This window comes from Stylophora pistillata, chromosome 4, assembly GCF_964205215.1.
Source record: "Stylophora pistillata chromosome 4, jaStyPist1.2, whole genome shotgun sequence".
Lineage (NCBI taxonomy): Eukaryota > Metazoa > Cnidaria > Anthozoa > Scleractinia > Pocilloporidae > Stylophora > Stylophora pistillata.
Genome location: NC_142522.1, coordinates 4,177,501 through 4,192,107, shown reverse-complemented (window position 1 = coordinate 4,192,107; position 14,607 = coordinate 4,177,501). Strand labels below are relative to the sequence as shown.

Here is a 14,607-nt window from a genome sequence, read left to right as displayed (position 1 = left end):
CGGGTTTCCTTCGGATAGGTGAGTTCGGATTTTCATGACAGAATTGCGTTTGAGGGCCGCGGAGGAAAAACATAAACTAAACTATTGAATTATATTTACCTTAGAAACGCATGCGTCTCAGAATGTTTGTTTGCATTAGTTGAAATAACATTTTCCTTGTTTCTCAAGAGGCTACCCAGCAGATAAAATTTTCGTGAGATGACATCAGATTCACAAATTATTTTGGAGCTAATTGTTGAGACTACGTTTTCTAGACAAATTCAGGAAGAAATATGACTCAGAGAAATTTATTTAGAGCAACAATTTCGCTTCTTCCTGCGGTGCTAGACTGTGATCGAATTGCTTGGTGTGTGTGGAATAAATTTTTATTTTCATTTCATTCCAAAATAAGAACTTGATGACACACGCTCTGGAAGGCGTGATAGTGACATCACAACGGAAACAGCCGCACAGCCATTTTAGGTCAATTCAAAGGTGTCGCGTATCACAACAGACAAAGAATACGTAACTGTGGGGTTATGTAGTTGACAACACACTCTCCCAAATTCATTGTGTGAAGCCGTTAGCGAGTCAGGAGTATATTTTATGACCTTTCGAATCACGCCATTTATCATTCTTGTTTATTCAGTGGTTTGGATAAGATGAAATACCTCCAGAGTTTCTTTGTTTTACTTTTCCTTCATTATAGCTTCGGATACAAAGGTAATGTTACATTATTTTATATATTGACACTCTTGATGGTTAGACCGCGTTTTTGGAAAAGCTTATAGCAGTTTTAAGGAATATTTGGAATGTTTTACAGTTAGGTATGGTCTCGTAATTTAGTAAAAGAAATCTCGATGGGAGGACATGTGGTGGAAGAGATTACGAATTAACATTACGTGTCCATATGGCATTTTAGGCAGTACTACCTATTTTAATTTTAAATGATATTGGCATACGACGAAGTCGCCTACGATACGTTTTTGAATAAAATCATCTCGCAACGTCTCCATTGTTTCAGAAATACTTTTCGTGAAGAAAAGGTTGTGCTTATTCATCGAGGTAAAATACTTTTGTTTTAACATATATTTACCATTGGTAGCTTTCCTCTTACTGACCCTGACGTGAAAATTCATAAATACATTCTCAAAATAAGAAAAAAAAAAAAAAAAAAAGAAATATTTAAGGTTTTAATTCATAATTTCCCGCGTAAAATCGTTAACTAATTATGTCAACTGTGAACTTCAACAAGAGATATGCCTAAGTTAGTATCAAAGTGTTTTCAAAGATAACTCAAGTAGCCCAAGTTCCTGCTGGCTTCAAATGAAACAGGTAACATGAAACTATAAGAGACCATATGTTGACTTTCACGATAATTGATTTTCCACAAGTTTGGCTTCTCAGTCCAGTCTACGTATTAGATGAACGAGATATTTGATGTTCGGTGAATTACTTATATCAGATTCTCGAATCTTGTTTCTAGATAAACCACAACTTTTAGAGACATAAACTTAAAAAAATATTTAGTCTACGATAAACTAATGGACGTCCGTTGAGTGATTCAATGACTAAACCAGTTTTTGCTTATCATACTTGATACATTGCCATTGTTTATCTAATATTTATTAATTTTTTTTATTTTTGGCAATCAAAGTATTGTATTGGAAGCACCCCTCCAAGGATGTGCGTGACTCTCACCGTCACGCACACGCGAGAAGCAGGACTCCTTATCTATCGCATATTATGACAGAGAGAGTTCATATAGGCACCCATATGATATAATTACACTTTGGATACAGCATTAGAATACATAGGCAGTTACCTATCTACATTCATCGAACAGCGTATTCTATGTCGAATTTACGTGCTGTTTCGTTTAGCAAATAGGCGTTGCCTTTTGATTATAAGACTCGTGATTGAAATTAATTCCTTACAACGATTTCAAAATGTTAGCTTATTATGATTCAAACCAGTTTTTCAGAGGAATCGAAAAGAGAGAGAAGTCGTTTTCATGGTTTGTTAAAAAATCTGCTTACCTGAATCTGCTAACCTTTAGAGTGAGACTGTTTTTACGACCCGCCACAGAAGTGAGTTTCCAATCAGGTTTTCTGAATTTTGCTACGCGATAAAGACTTGATTTGCGTTTTTCTGATTTCGAATTATAAATGTATTTCTTTAGATCGAATAGTTATTAAAGCTTGGATTAATATTATACGGTTTGTGGTGGTCATCTTCGCCGACCAGTTTCGAGTAAGGAAACATGTACGCTGCGTCACACAATCTCCGATTTTGTGCAAGATTGGCAATGTTTATTAATAGTTAATAATATAGCTGGTTTATTCACCGTATCTCCATCAAAGGAACACGGTTCTTTAACTGTAAAAATTGAATATGACTACAGTAATGATATCCCAAGTGTAAATACATGTACCTGTGGTAATAAAATAAAAAAGGATTAAATAAAAAATAGAGACAAAAAATTGATGAAACAAAAACTATATTTCTTGATACTTAATGTTATTGCTTCCCATGAACACTTCAGTTTAATACTTGTACGATCATAGACTATTTCTAAAGTGTTTCCTTACACTGCGGCAAAACGTATTACAAGTTCTTATCAACTTAGGGATATGAAGCTCAAATCCCTGGGAGAAGCAAGAGGATTGACCTAGGTAGTTCATATCAAAAAGATTCCGACATTATTCAACCTATTGCAACCATCCTCGAGCCACTGAGCATCATGGGGCATACCAAGAAGCTAACATAAACCATTGACTTCATTTAACCGATTTATTCCAGAAGTGGATGACTTGGAACATGACTCAGCCACAAACAGAGAGGAAAGAGAAACTCAACTTCTTCAAGAATTAGAGGGTATGATATCTATCCGTTTTTAATGTCCTTTAGTTTTCAAACTAATGTACACTCAGCAGTAGTCTATAAATGTAGAAAAATGCTGTAACATTTTTATCTAGATATTACAAGTACTTTAGAAAGAACGGAATATGACGAAGATTTAGCAACAACAAAAAATGGCGTGGGTGATATTGAATCGGAAGGTAAGTTAGTTAAACATGCCAGTATAATTTTTTTGTACACATACCATGGGCATTAGAGTGGACAAGTGATGAGAAATAATCGAGTACTGAGGTGCAAAACCTCAGATCTAGAGGTAACAAAGTTTTACCACGACAGAAATTATAATTGACCTATTTTAGTTAACAACAAATCGTCAAATAGTTACATGACAATCTGTCTGAGTCGGTGAGATAGTTTTCATGGCGGCATTGTAGCATAGAAGTGTGTAAGCGTAAAATAGGATTCTAGGGTCGTAGGCAAAACCTACAAAAGGACTTGAAAACACCTTGAAAAAACAGACCCTTTTCAATTTAGGCACTGTGCCCGAACTTCGACAGATTCTGACAGAGCTGGAGAGCAGAGGAAATTCTCAACGAGGTATTTACTTTCACGGTAGAAAAATCAGGCTTAAAATAACGAATCAGTCCGATCGGTATCTTTTGGCATATTACCCTGGAGGGTAAACATACTGAAGATAATAACTAAAGGCAACCGTTTTGAAAATTGCATATACTTGAACGAAATAGAGGTTTAGAAAGATCACTGATGAACGAACTTTTAAACTCACAAACGGCAGACGAGACAGCATCATCTAAATTTCAACCACACGATTCTGTAGTCTGTTATGAAATAACTATTGATACCTTTAAAACTTTCCCCAGTAACCTTAACATTGTCGCACTATACGCAAAGCAGAAGCATATTTTGTTTTCCAAGGGTGCATTCACTTAAATCAGTGATGATTGAGATGGCAAGAACATCCTCTTAAAATGCATTTCCTTGCTATCGTTGTTTTTTTCTTCCGCGCAGACCAACAGCAAATTGCTTATGAGACGCTTGGGTGTTTCAAAGACAGCCAAGTCGATCCCAGACCCCTACCTGAATTACTAGCAGACTTAACAAATGAGGTGGACTGGTACGACCCCAACAAGGTTATAAAGAAGTGTGCAAAGCTGGCGACTGACAAAGGCTACACAGTGTTTGCTCTTCAGTTGTACGGACAGTGTAGGAGTGGAAAACATGCCGCCAAAACATATGACGGGGATGGATTATCTAGCGGTTGTAGTGTCGGTTTAGGAGGCAGGGAAGAGAACTTGGTGTTCAAAATCATCCCGCATGGTTAGTTTGTAACCTAATTTAGAATTGAACATGTTTTGGGAACATTTTTCACAAAGGCAGTTTTCCCCACACGTAAGGCGAACAACTGGAGGTCTTCATCACTGTTATCGATCATTGTTTTGGTCAACAACACACCACGACCAAAAAGAAACGAGTTAGTTTCAGTCAAAATACCAAAAGATAGTAGAAAAAATATATTTCTTTTGTTTCCACGGCTACTTGGAGGTAAATAATACTTGCTAATCACTTCCGAGCTGGCCAATGAGGCGAAAACTTTTGAATTGAAAGATATATATTATAGAACTGACACAGCAATAAAAGGGAACAATTAATAGACAGAGCTGTTAGCATTGTTCCCAGTTTTCCTCCGTTATACATTTCTAAATGACGTTCCATATTCTCTGCCTGATTTAGTTTACAGGTTTATAGGTACCTACCTAACGAGGTATTGAAAATTTGAATGCTTGGAGTTCTGTTTGTAACAACAAAGATGATAGTTTATTTTCGTAGTAGCGGCGACAAATATTGACATAACATTATCATTTGTGTTGTTTATTACTTCCAAGAACCTACAACCGTAGAAACACCAACAGAACCAATAACGATTGCTTTGGGTACGTTTATTTTATGACTGTTCTTGTTCGTTATTAAGCATTGAACTTCCAAGTAAAAATCTTTTGTTTCATTTAATTTTAATCATTCCATTTTTTTTCACTTTATTTTATCACTTTTTCAAAATCACTCATTCTTTATCATTTATTCATTTTCTCTTCTGCCAAGAGCAGTTAATAATGATTGATATATATCCCTGATAACAAAACTCCAGTCGACAAAGATCAGACATAAGAACAAAACCTCTCTTTGTCCACAAGCCGATGTAGAAACATTTTAAATAAAATTTTCAAAGTTCTTTACCTCCATTAAAAACTAGCAAAACTTCGATTCATAAAATTAAAAGAAAAAAAAAACGCCCAAATTTGGTCACCTAAAATGTGTCGTTTTAACTGCAGAGTGTCAGAACTACATCGCCTTAACTTCAATCAATCGATCTTCAACATTCGACGAGCCACTCGGCTTATGTGATGACAAATTACAACCAGCATGGTACAGGTTCCTAGGGCCTGCTGGGTATAGGATGCCGACTTCGTGTGTCCCTGTACGTCACTGTGGTACTCATGCCCCGGGATGGCTCAACGATCCTCACCCAGCTGTGCATGAAGGGGCAGTAAGCCGTGACGTGTGCTTTCATTGGAGAAGTTGTTGTTCCTGGCGGAATTCTGTTTTGGTGCGTAACTGTGGAGCATTCTTTGTCTATTTCCTTTCCCCGACAATGACATGTAACCTGGGCTACTGTGGCAATGGAGAAGGTACGGTGAGCTAAGGACAGTTAATATTTATAGCTGATTGTTGAAAAGACTAAGTGTAGCCTTAGAAAAAACGAACCTAATCACTTCTAATTGCGAACAAGGTTAGCCGTTTCGTTTGGAGTTGTTGTAGACAGAGAGTGACACTAGGTCGCATAGGTTACGCGACACCAACAGTAATAACTTTGTAGGCGCCAGGATTACAAGTTATTACGTAGACTACTCGTCTCTTGTCGTGGTTTTAATTCGTCTTTTGCTAGCTTAGTTTTTGCGTCTTCGTAGCTTTTGTTACGTTTGTTAACTATTCTTATATTTGTGAGCAAAATTCACCACTTAACCCATCTTAACAATACCACAGTACTGCATTTTTAGTGCATTTGCTCCGCAGATATCAACTCCAATCCCAAAAATGTTCCAGCATTCTCTGCTTGCAATTCTTCGCCTTCAACACTCCATCAAACGACTCCTTAGCTACTCAGATTAATACATATTTCGAAATTACCTCGTTCCAGAACCGACAACTCCGCCTCGTGTAAGCACAATTGCGACGACTGAATCAGGTAAGAAGGCATTTTTGAACATTCATTTAATACTTTGCCAGACTGAGTTAATTTTTGTCAATCCTATCTTATAAAATGTCACTTCAATAACAAAGCTTATTATCGAAGACTTTTTTCTTCGTATACCTGTCGTTAAACTTATTCTCGAGGATCCTCGATTGAAAAGAAACCTTAAAGATAAGCAAATGAAAGAGTTGAGGAGAAAATATTTATATTGAGGATTATTTGAAAAAATAGTTAAAAAATTCTCCAACAGCTGCGCATTCAATGTCAACTGCGTTTTCACAGAAACTATGACTTCTGCACCGACCACAAAACCAACAACGGGACTGAAAGGTGGAGAGACTCCTAGCGCTGTTATGAGTTTTGTTTTTTCCTTTGTCTTGGCTGATGTTGTTGATTTTGCAGTTATTGGTCTTGTTTTTCTTCTTCTTCGCGTAGCTTATTAATTGAACAAGGCACAAGAATGTTATCTGTTGAGGTTTACATTGTATTCCACTTTCACAGAAAAGATTGAAAGGAATTGTCAATATTGGCGGATGAAATTAGCCAATAATTCACTCAAAGCTTCACTTTTCAAATCAAGTCTTGTCTTTTCACAGAAACTACGACATCTGCAACGACCACTAAAACAACAACGGGACTGAAAGGTGAACAGATAATAAACAACTCCTTTTGTCGTTGTTGTTGCTACTTTAACCTTTGTCGTCGTTTTTGCTGTTTTTCTTCCTCTTCTGTTTAGTCCTCTAATCATTTTTCACGTAGCTTTATGATTGAAAATTAAGGTACACGAATCTTTTCATTCTTACTTTTTCGCAGCATTAGGCTTTCAAAGACTAAATTGCAAATAAATCTTCGAAATGGAGGCTTATTTGACATAACAATCCAAGAATTCACTGAAAGCTCGATATTTTACGTCAAACTTGTCTTTTCACAGAAACTACGACATCTTCGCCGGCCACTCAAACAACAACGGGACAGAAAGGTAAACAGAAAATAAACGAATCTTGTCGTTGTCGTTGTTGTTCTCGTTGTTTTTCTTCGCTCTTTTCCTCTACTTTGAGTTTCGCAGTAATTGAACAACGAACGGTTAATAACATTTTCTGTTAAACTTAATGTCGACTTTGGGCTCTCAGAGGCTGAATTGCTCCGTACATGTATCTTATAGGTCCTTTAAAATAAAGCCATTGTCTTCAGTGGCACTTATTATTTTTTGAAACGTTGCAATATTGTTTTGTAAATTGTTCATTTCCATCCTTATTTTTACAGAAACAACCACCTGGCCGTCAACCACCGAAACTTCGACTACTTCAGGTAATTTGAGAGTAAAAGACATCTTTCCTTAAGTGAAAATGAATGTAAACTACGCAGCGTTATTGTTGATGTTGCAGTTGAAAGAGAGTGGAGTCAGAGCCATCATTGAGGAGATAGAGGAATTTTCATATGTGTGTTGAAAGTTATCCACGATTGCATTGGTTAAGCTTTACTTCGCTTTTGGATTTGTTGAAAACACTAGCGCCACTCTCTCAAACAATCAGAATCATAATTTACAGCAACTGCAACTTTGTCACGCGCGTTTTCCCGCCTTTATCAGCAGTTAGCGTGAGTTTAGCTCAAAGGTCATCTGACACTTTTTCTTCCTTTTCTTCTCTTTCTTCGCCTCTTTAGCTTCGATCACCAGCACGACCTTGGTGACAAGTTCCAGTCCAACTTTTCCAACAACTCCTGCAACTCCCTTAGGTAAAACTTCCTCTTTTGTTTGTTTGTTTCTTTGTTTGCAATACCTCCTTTTTTCATCCTTCATAGTAAAACCTGCATGTGGTTTTTGCTTTAAGTTATCACTCTGCCTTGCAATCATTCAATAAATTTAACTTTGATTGCTTTTTCTTATGTCTCTAAGAATGTCTACGCTACAAATTCCTCAACGAGTCAACCAGAGCTGTAACATATTCAAGCAAGAACCGTCAAGCGCTATGTGACAACAGACTGCCAAAAGCCTGGTACAGATTTGGTGGAAGAGCCGGCGACAAGATGCCTGAGCGCTGTGTGGACAAACTTAGCTGTGGAACCCATGCTCCCGGCTGGTTAAGCAGAAATCACCCTTCAGTAGCAGACGGGATTGTTGAAGCCACTGTTTGTTTTCACTGGGGATCAAACTGCTGTTTTTGGTCATTGCATATCAAGGTTCGGAATTGCGGAGAATTCTTTGTTTACCAGTTAAAACAGACTCCCACCTGCAGCCTTCGTTATTGCGCAAACAGACAAGGTAGGGAAACGATAACAGGGAGGCTATTCTGAAAGCAAGCCGTATCAATAAAGACCATGCACAAGCTTGTATTATACTGGAGCTAGTTCAGTTGATTTTCCATAACACGAGGTGACTAAGAGTAGTTCTCCCATTAGATGGGATGCGCGTCAGTTTATCGCATCTAATTAACATCCGTATGTCATGGAATTTTCCCCCTGAAAATTGTTTGGTACCGCGACATCTATACTAGCTTTTGATTGGAGGGAGGCCCTGTGAAAGCACATTTTCATACTTACAAATGAAACGCAATTGCTTAACCGGGGCTTAAAAGCGAACCCTTCAATCTGGAGTCACATTGCACCTACACACCTCACATATTTCATAATTCACACACGATCTTAGTGGATATGATACCGGCACCTCATAATTAATATGACTTTTTACATAAGTTGGCTTCTCTAACTTATTCTGAATGGATCCCTTAATCCGGAGGTGAACGCCATAAACCTCAAGTGATTGTTTATCTCAGAGCTAGATAGTTTTGCGTGTTATTTTACATACGAGATGACTAAGAGGGTGATGATGTATTGATCACTATATCCGACCAGCTTAGAGTGTATATATATATCTTCTTAACCAAGCGCGAGGGCCGTACTGGGAGAATATCGGCCCGAGGTCTTGACAGTACGGACCGAGCGCAGCTAGGTCCGTACTAAAAAGACCGAGGGCCGATGTTCTTCCAGTACGGTCCCGAGCAAGCTTGGTTAATAAGAGATTTATTATACGATTGAAGTTCAAAGGGACACAAGTGCGGTATCATTCGGGTATCATATCGTTTTTTGTACGGACCGAGCGCAGCTCGGTCCGTACAAATAAGACCGAGGGCCGATGTTCTTCCAGTACGGTCCCGAGCAAGCTTGGTTAATAAGAGATTTATTATACGATTGAAGTTCAAAGGGACACAAGTGCGGTTTCATTCGGAACCATTCGGGACAGTGCCCGGTCCAACACTTAGAGAATATTGAACCGGCAATATAGCATTTTGATTGGTTGATTTTAGTTATTGGCCCTTTGACTGCCCGAGTCGTGTAATAATTTGGTTTTATTAACTGAGTTATAACGCAAATTTGCCATCATAGAGAGATATCAAAGGTGACGTTTCGAGCCTTAGCCCTTCGTCAGTGCTTGGGGTGTGTTGCATGAAGCATGCTGCGAGTTATTTGAATGGGCAAGCGATGAATAATTCAATCGCTCCTTCAAGTTTTCGTTTCGCTGTTTTACTTTAAGAACCAAAAACGAGTACGCCATATCCGTTGACGACAGCGGCTTCACTGTCTCCTGGTAAGTTACCACTCTTTAACCTTTTCATCCAATATCAGTATGCATATTCTCCATACTGTTCTCTATGCATTTCCTAAGGTGCTAACAAGGAGAATTTGTTTAACGATCAAGAGCTTACTATTAGTGTAAGGAAAAATTAGATGCTCGTACGCGTCACTCTTTATTTATGGTCGAAGGGTTAACGCGTATCTGGTATCTCGCCAGAAAGTTAAATACCAGAGAACTAACAGTTTAATCTTTTAGAATTAAATCCTTCAAAACCGTAGTTTGAACTTCCACGCATCTGTATGATCCCTCTTCCGTTTAAAGAATGTTCTAGATACAGGATCATTAGTGATGCGGATCGTTCACAAACCTATAAGTACAGTAATGTGCAAGACGCCAAGCCCATCTGCGACCGAAGGCTGCCCAAGGCTTGGTACCGATTTACAGGATTGGCGGGAGACAAGATGTCACATCAATGTGTCTCTCCCTATCACTGTGGTACCCATGCCCCCGGATGGCTGCTCGGAGCCCATCCAGAGGTATCTGACGGAGTAGTAACAAGAACGGTGTGTTTCAGCTGGCGAAACAAATGCTGTAGATGGCGCAGTCAAATCTCAGTGAGAAATTGTGGTGATTTTTATGTGTACAAGCTACAAAGAGCACCGAAATGTAAACTGCGCTATTGTAGTGTTGGTAAACCAGGTTCTACAACAACGCCAAGGCCAACAATGAACCCAAATCCTACAACAGTCGGCAAGTGATGACGTTATACTATGTGGTTTAATATGTTAACTGACGGTTATAACGAAGTGGGCGCAACAGCCTGTGAGGGCTAAGGGAAATAACCGAGCAACCGACAAGAACGCAGAGTAAACTCTTTAATCATCTCTAGCTGAGTGCGCATGAACATGAACTAGGCGCGATTCCTTTTTGTCTGTAGAGAAATTCAGTAGGTTTTCTGGACCAATCACAGAGGTAAGTGAGGCGAAACTAATGTAATGGCTTCTTGCTTTCGACCTTTCACTGAAAATGGGTCCGTTGCTGGAAAACGACCAAGTTGAATTTTTTTTTCGAGCACTGCTTATTGACTCCCTGATCAGGCAGGATAAACGAGAAAAAAAGAACGAAAGAATTAACGAAAGATAGAAAGAAGAAAGGAAAGAAAGAAAATAAAATAAAAAAAAAGGAAGCGTTCAATCGATTTTCAGGGTGCACAGAAAGTTGTAAATAGCCAAATATCATCACTCAATTACGTGGGAGGCCAAAAAGTAATTATATACAACTTTAGATGATAGTTTTATTCAAAATACAAGATGAAACTATAATACAGTTATCATCATTTATGAGTACAACTTTCTTGTCATGTCAAACTTGCTGTGGTTTTACAGGCAGAATACTTCGAAGATCTGAGCATCTTGATTGCTAAGATCAGCTTCTGCAAGTCCTGAATGAACAAAAAGAGATAATCATGGTCTTAGTTAGATACGTGTATTGATCTGGCTGGGTATTAGCAATGCTACATTGATATAAACAGTCAAAAAAATTTTCAAACTAAATGATAGAGAACATGAATACAAAACTTCTTGGGTGTAACTTACATAGGCAGTCATGTCATGTCAAACTTAAACAATTGCAAGTGATACAAGTCAAAACGCATTTTTTTTTTTCTTCCGAACATTAAAAGCTATTGAAGTTAAATCCAAATTTCGACTGCTGAACTGCTGAATTGCACACCCAGCAATAACTATACACATACCTGTTGATCTTGTTTAGGACACTTACCACTTTTCAACAGAAAGTACAAGTTCTTTTGCAGTTTGTGTAAAGGAAAGCAATATTTCTGACACCTGAACAGCGAGGGACTAAAATCGCACACAAGCGAGGTTTAAGATCGATACAATCTAAAAAAAAAAGGGTTGTATGCAATAATTAGCAGGACTGTCTTTGTGTTGTTATAGTGCTTACCTCGAGGCGCACTAGTTTCTACAATAACTAATGGTGAAGTAAAATAAGAAATGAAAAATGAACTATTCTGAAACTGAATGTTATCGTTTCAGTGAAATAGCGCAGGGTAACTCTCGATTTTTACTTGTTGTTTCTGTACACAGTAAACATATTAAATTTAATTTGCAATTGCTTACTAGAGGTTCGCGAGACTAGCGGCTAATTTTCTTCTTATAACTATTCCAAGGATATTTTAAAGGAATGTGACTCACCTTATATTTTCAAATTTTGTTCTGTTTTGTTTCATTTTTAACGTAACGAAAATGAATGATCTGATTGCTAGGCGAAATCACCTAAGCGTATCAACTTTGGTAGAAAGTTTAAACAGAGAGAAATTAAACTGAAACTTTAAAATAGAATTAAAAGCGGTTCACGGGAATAAAAACGAAAACTGGAGTGAAAAAGCACCCACAATATATGACTCTAGCTATAAAGATTTTCTCTCCACCGCGTGCTAGGCACGTTCTATCAAAAAGGAAAAATATCATTTAAATTACCATCGTCATAGCTGAGATCGGCAGATTCTTCTTTCTGGATTTCTACATTTGAAGTGGCGTGCTTTGACATGAGAACTATTATAAAAAAAACTCCGAGGAAAAATTGGATCTTAAACATACCTAAAAAACTAGTTGACAAGGTGCAACGCAACGATCATAAATAGAATTTGCAGTGTGACTGAAGAAGAAAGCTTTGTTTCTTTTATAGTTCGTCGGCTTCTCTTGGTTTAGATAATATGTAATTTGGTTTAAATAATATGTAATTTGTGGTAAAGTCTTCTTGTTCACATGTGGCATGCCAATTTAGACGAAAGAGATTCCACACGCATCTGGCAGCTGGCAAAGAATGTACTTTTTTTATCCACTTTTGCCACAAAAGCGTGATCTTTTCTTGGCTTGCGTTTTGTTAAAAGTTAATATGGTGTACTCAACAATCGGACTATACTTTGTAACGATATTTCGCCATAACACAACAAATTTCTTGCAAACGTTTGCGATCCCATCGCCATATTGGTTATTCAAAACTATCGCACATATTATGTGATGATATTAAAATTTAAGTCAAGGATTAGATTTACTAGATATGAAAGAGATGCGAACAATTATTTTCATTTTATTTTGTGGTAAATACCAAAACCACCCGACCTGATCGAAAGATAATAAAAATTCGCCGCTATCCTGGTGTCCCAAGTCTGCTGGTTTTTATCTATAATCATCAACTCCTCTTTCGGGCGATATCAAGATTTGTTTAATTAATTATTGAACCGAGCTATCTTGTGGGTCAGGCGGTTTATGAAACAAGCGGGAGGATCATAAGTCAAACATGACTGAGAAAGAAAGTAAATACGCTTTTATTTAGCCGTGTTTGCGAGGGATCGGTAATGGGTCTGTGATACCAGTAATCTGTTTGTCTGGTGTACACCGGAAAAAAATTGCTTTGTAAGGATTTGAACTCATTTTATAAAAGCCATGATTTGTAAATTTCAATACTATTGAAAAACTGTCGATTTCAGTAAGTTTTGGTAAAACTGTTTTGTTGTCATACTGACTTCTCGCGCGAGGAGGAGAAATGGCACAGAATAGATGAAGGAGGATCTACAGATCTGCAGTGATCCTATCGTGAACAATGAGTTGCAAAGAATTTGCGAGCACGCCCTCTTTATTAGCGGCTGCGGAAGCGCATTTTTCAGCGAGCGGGAAAAATTGAGACGAATCGGGGAGAGGTTTGCCGGGGGGGGTCTGGCACTAACAATCAGCGCTAACTCTCGCCGTCTCTCGTTCCGGAAGGCTTCCTTCTTTTCAGCGGTTGAAGATACGCCGCCGCGCTAATAATAAGCGCTTTCTTACAGGCTAAATAAGGAACACGATTTGTAGAGCTGCGCAGCCCGGAGTAGAAAAGCGATATTTTATTTAACGAACCTGACTCCTTTCTTTTGTTTTCCGTCGTTGTATCCTTTTTGAAATCATCATTATATCTATGTCTTGTGCATCCACCGACGAACTTCTTTAATTACCTATTTATCTATTTACTTATCCACACAGCAGCCAAACGCCCGTTTATCGTTTTATGTTTCCCGCAAAGAATACCCAGCAGGGACGAGGCGTTCCCTTACAAATGCAATTACAAACGTCTTGATTCTGTCGAGAATGTGCTGAACAACTTTCAACGGCTCCAAAAGCGAAGAGGTGTGGTGGAGAAGCGAGGCCAAGGTGAGCAATATAATGGCGTCTTCAGGTATGAGTACGCGGACAAAATAATGAAGCAAGCTCGACAAGTTCATTTAATCATAAGTACTCTGGTGATACCACGACGGCAAAGGTAAAGAGAAAAACGGGAACAAAAGTACAATAATTCATGTACTTTTTATTTTAGCTTATCCTCCATTCATGGTGATGTGTTTAATCGACTCTATGCACGTGTTCATTCCACGAAGACATCTGCCTCGCTCAGTAGATCCCTGGCGACTTCGCCTCGATGATGTGCAATGCGGAGTGGTACAAATGAATGATGAGCATGTCATGCTTAAAACACCGCTGGACGGATGCGGAACAACTCGCAGGTACAATTGTGTTTGAATGAAGAACAAAGAGGGGTTAGAGTCTATAATTAAAGCGGTTTTAGACGGGTGAATGAGGAAGAGAAAAATTTTGCCTCCATCCTTTAATGAGCACGATTTGTACTCGTACACTTTCAAAACTTATGATTTTATTCATCAAAAGTATGGCGTTTCTGCCCAAAGGATAGCTCCACAATAAAAACTATATATTTTTTTTCAAGAGCACTCACTGACATTAACCGGATGGTACTTTCGCTTTGAAGCTCATACTTTGTCTAAAAATTATGTAGTTTCCACACCATGGACAAACTTAGGAATTCCGAAAGCCGTCTAAATTTTCTCTCAAAATGGTGCTATTTTATATTCTTTTTT

At 38.2% G+C, this 14,607-nt stretch overlaps 1 protein-coding gene and 1 long non-coding RNA gene across 5 annotated transcripts in view; one reads left to right on the top strand and one right to left on the bottom strand.

Moving 5' to 3' along the window:
* Positions 1 to 528: 528 nt before the first annotated feature.
* The window catches only part of LOC111327040 (uncharacterized), a 15,086-nt gene continuing 1,007 nt past the window's right edge, over positions 529 to 14,607 (top strand). Inside the window, exons 1-18 of one of the 4 annotated variants that reach the window (XM_088756285.1) lie at positions 530 to 702; positions 2,782 to 2,856; positions 2,958 to 3,041; positions 3,376 to 3,438; positions 3,871 to 4,179; positions 4,746 to 4,793; positions 5,190 to 5,546; positions 6,056 to 6,103; positions 6,392 to 6,439; positions 6,706 to 6,753; positions 7,041 to 7,088; positions 7,373 to 7,417; positions 7,772 to 7,843; positions 8,004 to 8,369; positions 9,639 to 9,692; positions 10,002 to 10,430; positions 13,721 to 13,888; positions 14,052 to 14,238. In XM_088756285.1, the coding sequence (XP_088612411.1) occupies positions 642 to 702; positions 2,782 to 2,856; positions 2,958 to 3,041; positions 3,376 to 3,438; positions 3,871 to 4,179; positions 4,746 to 4,793; positions 5,190 to 5,546; positions 6,056 to 6,103; positions 6,392 to 6,439; positions 6,706 to 6,753; positions 7,041 to 7,088; positions 7,373 to 7,417; positions 7,772 to 7,843; positions 8,004 to 8,369; positions 9,639 to 9,692; positions 10,002 to 10,430; positions 13,721 to 13,888; positions 14,052 to 14,238 (2,510 nt within the window). In that variant the 5' untranslated portion in view covers positions 530 to 641. Of the gene's footprint in view, positions 703 to 2,781; positions 2,857 to 2,957; positions 3,042 to 3,375; positions 3,439 to 3,870; positions 4,180 to 4,745; positions 4,794 to 5,189; positions 5,547 to 6,055; positions 6,104 to 6,391; positions 6,440 to 6,705; positions 6,754 to 7,040; positions 7,089 to 7,372; positions 7,418 to 7,771; positions 7,844 to 8,003; positions 8,370 to 9,638; positions 9,693 to 10,001; positions 10,431 to 13,720; positions 13,889 to 14,051; positions 14,239 to 14,607 lie in introns of all 4 variants that reach the window. The other 3 variants (XM_088756287.1, XM_088756288.1, XM_088756286.1) reach the window with 3 other exon arrangements.
* On the bottom strand, positions 10,961 to 12,368 carry LOC111327063 (uncharacterized). Its single transcript, XR_002694490.2, has 3 exons — positions 12,179 to 12,368; positions 11,460 to 11,578; positions 10,961 to 11,121 (listed from the first exon to the last, which is right to left on the bottom strand). It is a non-coding gene; the product is annotated as an uncharacterized LOC111327063 (long non-coding RNA).